The 8,100-nt window shown below is 47.2% G+C and overlaps 1 protein-coding gene across 2 annotated transcripts; it reads left to right on the plus strand.

Moving 5' to 3' along the window:
- Positions 1 to 884: 884 nt before the first annotated feature.
- Positions 885 to 7,875, plus strand: UMPS (uridine monophosphate synthetase). 2 transcript variants are annotated; one of them, XM_069861468.1, is made up of 6 exons: positions 885 to 1,047; positions 2,341 to 2,494; positions 4,053 to 4,721; positions 5,420 to 5,595; positions 6,125 to 6,239; positions 7,600 to 7,875. In XM_069861468.1, the coding sequence occupies exons 1-6, from the start codon at positions 910 to 912 to the stop codon at positions 7,692 to 7,694; spliced, it is 1,347 nt and encodes a 448-aa protein (XP_069717569.1). In that variant the 5' UTR covers positions 885 to 909; the 3' UTR covers positions 7,695 to 7,875. The 2 variants fall into 2 exon arrangements, with proteins under 2 accessions (XP_069717569.1, XP_069717568.1); XM_069861467.1 differs by having other exon boundaries at positions 7,034 to 7,869.
- Positions 7,876 to 8,100: the final 225 nt, after the last annotated feature.

Genomic DNA, 8,100 nt, shown 5'->3' on the forward strand with positions numbered 1-8,100 from the left:
ATGACTTCTCTGGGCAACCTGTTCCAGTGCCTCACCATCCTCACAGTAAAACGTTTCTTCCCAACCTCTAATCTAAATCTCCCCTCTTTCACTTTAAAGCCATTCCCCTTGCACTCCCTGATAAGGAGCCTCTCCCCATCTTCCTGAGTCTTTAAAGACCCAGCGCTCTCCAGTAGCTTGCTCATCTTTTTCGGAACAGTGTTGGGAACCAGAGCAGCAGGCTATGGCTCCAGACGGCTCTTACCCTGTCCCAAAACCAAGCAGCCCTTGGGAGTCCCCAGGTCCTAACAAACCCTCCCTACTGTGCTGCTGGAGTTTCACCTTCCCTGCAGAAAGAGCAGGTGCTGCCCAGGGACACACAGGCAGAGCGTGAAATCATGAAATAATTTAGGTCGGGAATCATAGAATGGTTTGGCTTGGAAGAGACCTTAAAAGATCATGCAGTTCCACACACACCCCCCCATCCCCATGAGCAGGGACACCTCCCACTGGGTCAGGCTGCCCAAGGCCCATCCAACCCGGCCTCGAACACCTCCAGGGATGGGGCAGCCACAACTTCCCTGGGCAGCCTGTGCCAGTGCCTCACCGCCCTCTTCGTCAAGAATTTCTTCCTGATGCCCAATCTAAATCTTCCCCCTTCCCATTTAAAGTCATTTCCCCGGTCCTGTCATTTCCCCGGTCCCCTGTCAGGGGCTCCTGCAGCCCCTTCAGGTACTGGAGGCTGCTCTAAGGTCTCCCCGGAGCCTTCTCTTCTCGAGGCTGAACAACCCCAACTCTCTCAGCCTGCCCTCAGGCTAGAGCTGCCTCAGACCCCGCATCATCCCCCCGGGGCCGCCCCTCTCCCCGGCCCCGCCGCCCTTCCAGCCGCGGGGCGGGGCTGGCGGCCTCGTCATCTCGCGGCGCCGGGCGATGGCGGCGGGGCTGGCGGCGGCGCTCAGCGGGGCGGGCGCCCTGCGCTTCGGGGACTTCGTGCTCAAGAGCGGCCGCGCCTCCCCTGTCTACATCGACCTGCGCTGCCTCGTCTCCCACCCGCGCCTCCTGCGCCAGGTGCGGCCCGCAGGGCTGGGGGGGAAGCGCAGGGCTGGGGGGGCTTGTGTCCCGCAGGGCTTGGAGGGGGCGGGGAGGCTAGTGTCCCGCATCTTTTGGGGGGTGGGGGTTTGGTTTGTGTCCCGCATCTTTTGGGGTGTGGGGGGGGTTTGGTTTGTGTCCCGCATGCTTTGGGGGGGGTGGGGGTTTGGTTTGTGTCCCGCATCCTTTGGGGATTGGGGCGTTTGGTTTGTGTCCCGCATCCTCTGGGGAGCGGGGGGGTTTGGTTTGTGTCCCGCATAGTTTGGGGGGAGCTTAGTTTGTGTCCCCCATCGTTTTTGGAGAGGTTGGTTTGTGTCCTGCATCGCATTAGGGGGGAGTTTGGTTTGAACCCCGCATGGCTTGGGGTTTGGGGGGGGTGGGGGTTTGCGTCTCGCATCGGTTTTGGGGGTTTTGGTTTGAGTCCCGCATCACTTGGGGGGTTGGTTTGTGTCCCACATCGCTTGGGGGATTGGTTTGAGTCCCTCATCGCTTTGGGGGGTTTTGGTTTGTGTCCCACATCGCTTTGGGGGGTTTTGGGTTGAGTCCCGCGTCACTTCGGGGGTTTTGGGTTGAGTCCCACGTCACTTCGGGGGTTTTGGGTTGAGTCCCGCGTCACTTGGGGGGTTTGGTTTGATTCCCACATCGCTTCGAGTGGAGGGGTTGGTTTGAGTCCCACATCAATTTGGGGGGTTTGATTTGTGTCCCGCATCGCTTTGAAGGGGCTGTTCCCGCACCGCCCGGCTCTGCCCACGCCACTGCCCCTGCGGGTTCACCCGAGCTGGGGAGCAGTGCTTGTAAGGCCTCTCTGACAGCCCGGCCACGGCCCTGGGGCAACCTGGGGGCTGGGGTGGCAATCTAGTAGCCAGGGTGGCAATGTGGTAGCCAGAAGCCCATGGGCAGAGGTGGAGCCCAGGTAGCCACCTGGTTGCCAGGAGCTTGTGGGACCTGGGTAGCAAGCTGATGGCCAGGAGCCCTCATGGTCTGGATGGCGATCTGGTTTCCAGGGTCCCAGGTGGCGAGCTGGTGGCTGGGAGCCTGTGGGCAGAGGTGGGGCTTGGGTGTCAGCTTGGTAGTCAACTGGGTACTGATCTGGTGGCCAGGAGCCTGTGGGCAGAGGCAGCAAGGTAGCCACTTGCTGTGGAGACAGCGGCTTTCAAACTGCACGAAGGAGAGCGAGCTTCATATCATTGCATTGCCTTCTGTGGTGATGTGTGCGTTTGGGCATTGTCACACCGCTCTGACTCGTAAAACATACCTGCTTTTCCTTTTCAGGTGGCAGATCTTCTGTTCCAAACAGCCAAAGATGCTGGTCTCGAGTACGACTGCGTGTGCGGCGTTCCTTACACAGCACTGCCATTGGCCACAATTATCTGCTCTGAAAATGAGATTCCAATGCTTATACGAAGGAAGGAAGCAAAAGACTATGGTAAAACCTTCAAATCAAGCATCTGTGTCTACTTGTTGCCTTGTTTGTGAATGACTATATTTGTGACTCTTTGGTAATGTGCAGCATTCCCATTCCAGTTTAAGGCTGCCACTCCAATTCAAAGCAGCCCCTTTTCCCCTAGCACGTGCCTCCCACAGCATCCCAGCCTGGTCAGGCTCTCCCAGCTGGTTGCTGAGTAAGTTGCAGCTTGAATCCTGCTTCAGTAGGTTTGGAGACTCTTGAGGGGGCAGGTTTTGGCTTCATCTGTGTCTTTTTTCCTTGGCACCATTACCATGGTTCAGGGTTATTTGCCTTTTCCAGAAACTGAGATTTCTAACTCAATTTCTCTGAAATGCTGAGACCAGTGCCACATTTCACCCACAAACAGGACTTTTGCAATTCAGCTTTAAGAGGAGCCTTTCTAGTTTCATCTTCATTTACCTCTCAACACCCTTTTTGTTTCATATCCTATGATCCCATAACCAGCGGTCAAGGTGGACCAGGTGATAAGCAGTCTGTCCTCTACCCACTGGACTTACTGGATTTTGGTGGAGGCAAGGGGGAGAGAAGGCTGAGGCATTAACCTGCTGTAACAACTGGATTACAGCATGTAATTAAAGCTGTCCTCTTCCACCAGTATTCAGTTTGAAAGGGCGCTTGTCACAACTCTTATAAACGTCAAGCCTGTGTTAATCAGCGTACCAGGCACAAACCTGTTTCCTGTTCCTTCTTGTGAAGAAGTCAACTGTGACAGCAATTAACTGCCCCGCGCAGGGTTTCTGATGTCTCGGGGATTGCACAGCTGTGTGCAGGCTTGTTTTCTAGGCTGTCATGGTCTAAACACTGAAATCCCTTCATGACGTTCGCCTGCTGCTCGCTGCTTCCTGGGAAAAGGAGGCATCCTTTGTTGTTGCCCCCCAGGAAGCCTTTCATGGACGTGTGCCTGTTGCTGGTTAGGGCAAAGGCATCTGGGGACTTTCCTCCTTCTAATTGTTCTAATGGGCATATTAAGGAGTGAATAGTGTCTGTGGAAAATAGGAAATGCCCTGAGGAGTACTAATAACTTGGCTGCTTTAAAGACTTGTTACTAAGTTGAGAAAACGGTTTTGTCATTCTGAGCATTCTGTTTATGGCAATAAGAAACTTGTGTAGTCACCTTATCCAAAGAATTAAATTTGTGCAGTTGAAAACATGTCAGTTTTGTTAATGGAGCATAAATTCTGGAAATGTAAAGAAGTGCTTTATTCACTCGGAGAAGTAGCAGTCTTTATGAATTGAATTACATGTCAGTGACTGAGCTGCGGTGAAAACTATGATAACTGGTTTCAGGTAGTAAATTAAAAAATTATGTCTCCATAGTGACAGCAAATGTAAAATTCGTATTCTCTTGAAGTCCAGTTCCATTGGACATTAGGTTATACTGCAGTGCATGCTTGTATGTGGAACAAATATGATCTTTAGATTAGTGTAGCAAGTTAAAGTTTTGATACTTAAAAGTTTTTTTCAGGGTCTTTTAAACTTTCTTCATTTAGTGGAATGTTTGCCTTTTATTTTTAAGGTACTAAGAGGCTTGTGGAAGGCACCATTAATCCAGGAGAAACATGCTTGATCATTGAAGATGTGGTAACAAGTGGATCTAGTGTGCTGGAAACTGCAGAAGTTCTTCAGAAAGAAGGATTAAAAGTCACGGATGCTGTAGTGCTGTTGGACAGGGAACAGGGTGGGAAGGGCAGGTTAGAGGAACGTGGAATTCGCTTGCATTCTGTGTGCACCCTGTCTGGAGTGCTGGAGATTCTTCAGGAGCAGGGAGTAGTGGCTGCTGAGATGGTTGAAAAGGTGAAGAAATTCATTCAGGGAAGCGTGTTTGAGCCACTGGGTCAGAACGGCCCTACTCCTGTGAAGAGACTGTGTAAAGAGCTGAGCTTCAGCGCTCGTGCTGAGCTGCCAGGAGTGCATCCTATTGCAGCCAGGCTTCTCACACTTATGGAAAAGAAGCAAACAAATTTGTGCCTTTCTGCTGATGTTACCAGCTCCAAAGAGCTGCTGCAGTTAGCTGCCATCCTGGGCCCCAGCATCTGTATCCTGAAGACTCATATAGACATCCTGAATGATTTCACCCAAGAGGTAGTGAAGGAGTTGAGAACACTTGCAGATCAACATCAGTTCTTGATTTTTGAAGACAGGAAATTTGCAGACATCGGAAATACAGTGAAACATCAATATGAAGGTGATTATCATCAACCTCACTTTACTCTAATTTTGCTGCCGTGGTGTGTAACTGCAGCGCTGGCACGGGTTGCCAAGAGAGATTGTGGAATCTCCAGCCTTGCAGAAGACTCAATGGGACAAGGCCCTGAGCAACCTGATCTAGCTTTGAAGTTAACCCTGCTGAGAGGGCATGACCTCCAGAGGTCCCTTCCGACCTTGATCTTTTTATGAATCTATGGTTGTGCTCAGTAAGTACTTCTGAGTAGTTGTTTGCCGTGAGAAAACATAGCGTGGCTTCTTAAGGCAGCCTGCTGTTGTGTGCTTGTGGGCTCATTATAACTTTCATTTGATATTGCATCTGCAGCTGTAGAACCTTTTTACTCTTTTCTGATCCATATGTCCCATACAATCTGCATGCTGTATTGAAAGGTAGCACCTCTGACTGTGGATTTTAGGTTACCATAAATGCCTCAGTGAATATTAACGGTGAGCTACTAGGAAATGTTAGTGATAAATAAAACTGAGAGATTACACTTTGTGGTTAGGCAGCTGTCAGGACTCTCTGAAGAGACTGAACTTGTAACTGTCAAGCTTCAGTAGTAAAAACGTCTTTTAAAATGTGAGTGACTTAGCATGCAGCTTGTTTTGCTTAACTCATCGTTTGTGTTTAATACTTTTCTAATGACCGTTCCCTGCGTCTTCTGTCTTTGTTTTCAGGTGGTGTGTTCAGAATCGCGTCCTGGTCAGACATCGTTAATGCCCACGTGGTTCCAGGCGCTGGAGTTGTGAAAGGTCTGAAGGAAGTAGGTCTTCCTCTCCAGCGCGGCTGTCTTCTCATTGCCGAGATGAGTTCCCAAGGGTCACTTGCAACCGGTGAATACACAAAAGCTGCAGTAAGTAGGCAGTCTTGTTTTGGTTTAAGACCTTGTAAAGTGTTGTAACAGGGAGGTTTTGTGTGCTTCTAGTATTTGCCCTTCCAAAAGTCTCTCCAGCTATTACAGGCTTTTTCCTGTTGAGACTCAGATATCTGACAGCATGATGTTTAAAGGTTGCAGCTGTAGGCTGGCATTGTAAGGTGGTTAGAGTTCCCAGTGTGAATTCTAGTAAACATGGTAAATTTGCTATTGCCCCCCCACCCTTTTCCTTTTTTCTTAAGCAATAAATTTCTAATTAGTTTAGAGTCGTTCATTGGTTTATTTATACGGTAGAAAGAAACTTAACATTTATGTTCCTGCCTGTAAGTGCAGCAAGATCTGTGAGGAGTGAGTCAGCTCTGGGTGGCTTTGTATTGCTAAAGCAAGAACAAGTTTTCACATGCCTGCCTTGCACAGCTTAGTGTGTAAAAGGGGCACTGAGAAACTGGTTGCTAGTCAAGCTTTGTTTTAAGTTTATCACTTGTAACTGTTCACTGATTTCCATCAGGTACAGATCGCCGAGGACAACTCAGATTTTGTTTTTGGATTCATATCTGGATCTAGAGTTGGTAATAAACCGGAATTTCTTCACTTAACTCCAGGAGTGCAGCTGCAAGCTGGAGGTAATTTTTTCTGGAATATTTATTATCTGTTTGTAAATACAGTAAGAGTTCTGGCCTTCAGTGAAAAAGTGACTTCTGAAGCGGGTTTGGTTGCTGATTCTCTGATGGAAGGAGTCCGTGTTTGCCATTATGGACTGCCTTCTGTATTTGTAGGTATGTATATCTCTTTGCTGGGAGCTGTGGAAGGCAACCAGCAGGCTACAAAGCTTTGTTAGGTCTTCTTGTGCTGAGGTCTGTGCGTACTATAAAGTACAGTCCTTAAACATGTGAAATTTCTTCAGATAGGTGTTAGATTAGATGTACAACTACTCAGTAGGAGTAGAAAAAAAGGTTTTAACAAATACAGAAGTCTTAACTGTAACACTGTTGATACTGATACAGATGCAGTATCCATGAACTGAAAGTCTCTTACCTACTAAACAGGTTATCACTGAACCAGGTAGAGGAGATTTGTTTCTCTGCAATACTTAATTCTTATGAAACCTGAAGTGACACCATGAATGTTCACTTGAATGATGGCGTTTTTGCCTTTGCTAAGTCTTATTTCAGTAATCCTGACCTGTGCTTCTTTGAGTAACTCCAATTGATAAATCATGAAAAGGGAGGGTGCTATCTGTAAAATATTTGTATAATAAGTAGGGGTTCCATGAGCTGGAGACATGATTGCTATTTTTGTCTGTGGATTGTTAGAGTGAGAGTTGGAACAGTATTCTTGTTCTCTGTTCCGCACCTCTTTGCAGGTTTTTAGTAGGTACAGTTTTGTATGAACTAAAAAAAAGGTGTTTCTATTTCAGGTGATAACCTTGGGCAGAAATACCTAAGCCCCAAGGAAGTTATTAGCGAAAAAGGTTCAGATATCATAATTGTGGGACGTGGCATCTTGTCAGCCTCAGACCGTCTTCAAGAAGCAGAGAAGTACAGGAAGGCAGCCTGGGAGAGCTACCTAAGCAGACTTGGTGCTCACACAGAAGATTGAAAGCAGGTCACTTTCCTAGAAAATAAGCAAAGCTGTTGGATCTGCAAACATTGTGAGAGTTTCAGTTAAATATATAGACACTTCAGCCAGTAGGAAACTGCCCTTTAGCAGAAAAATCTCTTAGTAGCTAAATTATTTTCAATCACACGCACAGAGACCAAGTTATACAAGCCATGGTTGTTTTTTTTAGTATTTGAATGTACGAAACTAGAACTTCATGTCCAGTTTTTAGCCTTAATAGGTTTTCTGTGCTGAAAAATGTTGTGTGAAACACTCCAAGGGTATTTGGTTGGCTGTTGTTGCTTTTGTTTCTCATCCCCACCCTCAAATTCCTTCTGGCTGTAGAAATGGTATTTTACTGTTCTCAATAAACTTCACTTGCAGACCTGACCCGCTGCCCCACTCTCACAGGATCACTCAGCTCTGCTATTTCCAAGGATCAAGTGTGGATCTTAGTTCTACACTGTGACATTGATTAATGTGTTGTTTAATAAATACTTTTTTGCTACTCTTGTCCTTTCATTGGATCTCTAAGTCTTCTTCCTGTGGCAGTGTGAAATACTGTTTTCAAAACCCCATTATGATATAAAGTTACTCTAGCTTGTCTGTGACTGCAGCAATTACTCATGATTCTGTTTACTGGAGCTACAGAGTTTGCCAGAGCATTTAGTTGTATGCTTAGAGTGAAGCTGTTGATGCTTCTAATTAATAATAAAAATGTACTTTCTGTTTATTCACTTCTTGTGACAACAGCTGAAATACCTTCACTCATCACAATGAGTAAGGACAAGTAGAAGTATTGTATGTGATTAGTTTTGATTAGAAAGGATGGAATTTATCTAGTGTATGTGTGGTGGAAATCTGCTTGAATTTTCATTGCTATCA

The sequence above is a fragment of the Phaenicophaeus curvirostris genome, chromosome 7, assembly GCF_032191515.1.
Source record: "Phaenicophaeus curvirostris isolate KB17595 chromosome 7, BPBGC_Pcur_1.0, whole genome shotgun sequence".
Lineage (NCBI taxonomy): Eukaryota > Metazoa > Chordata > Aves > Cuculiformes > Cuculidae > Phaenicophaeus > Phaenicophaeus curvirostris.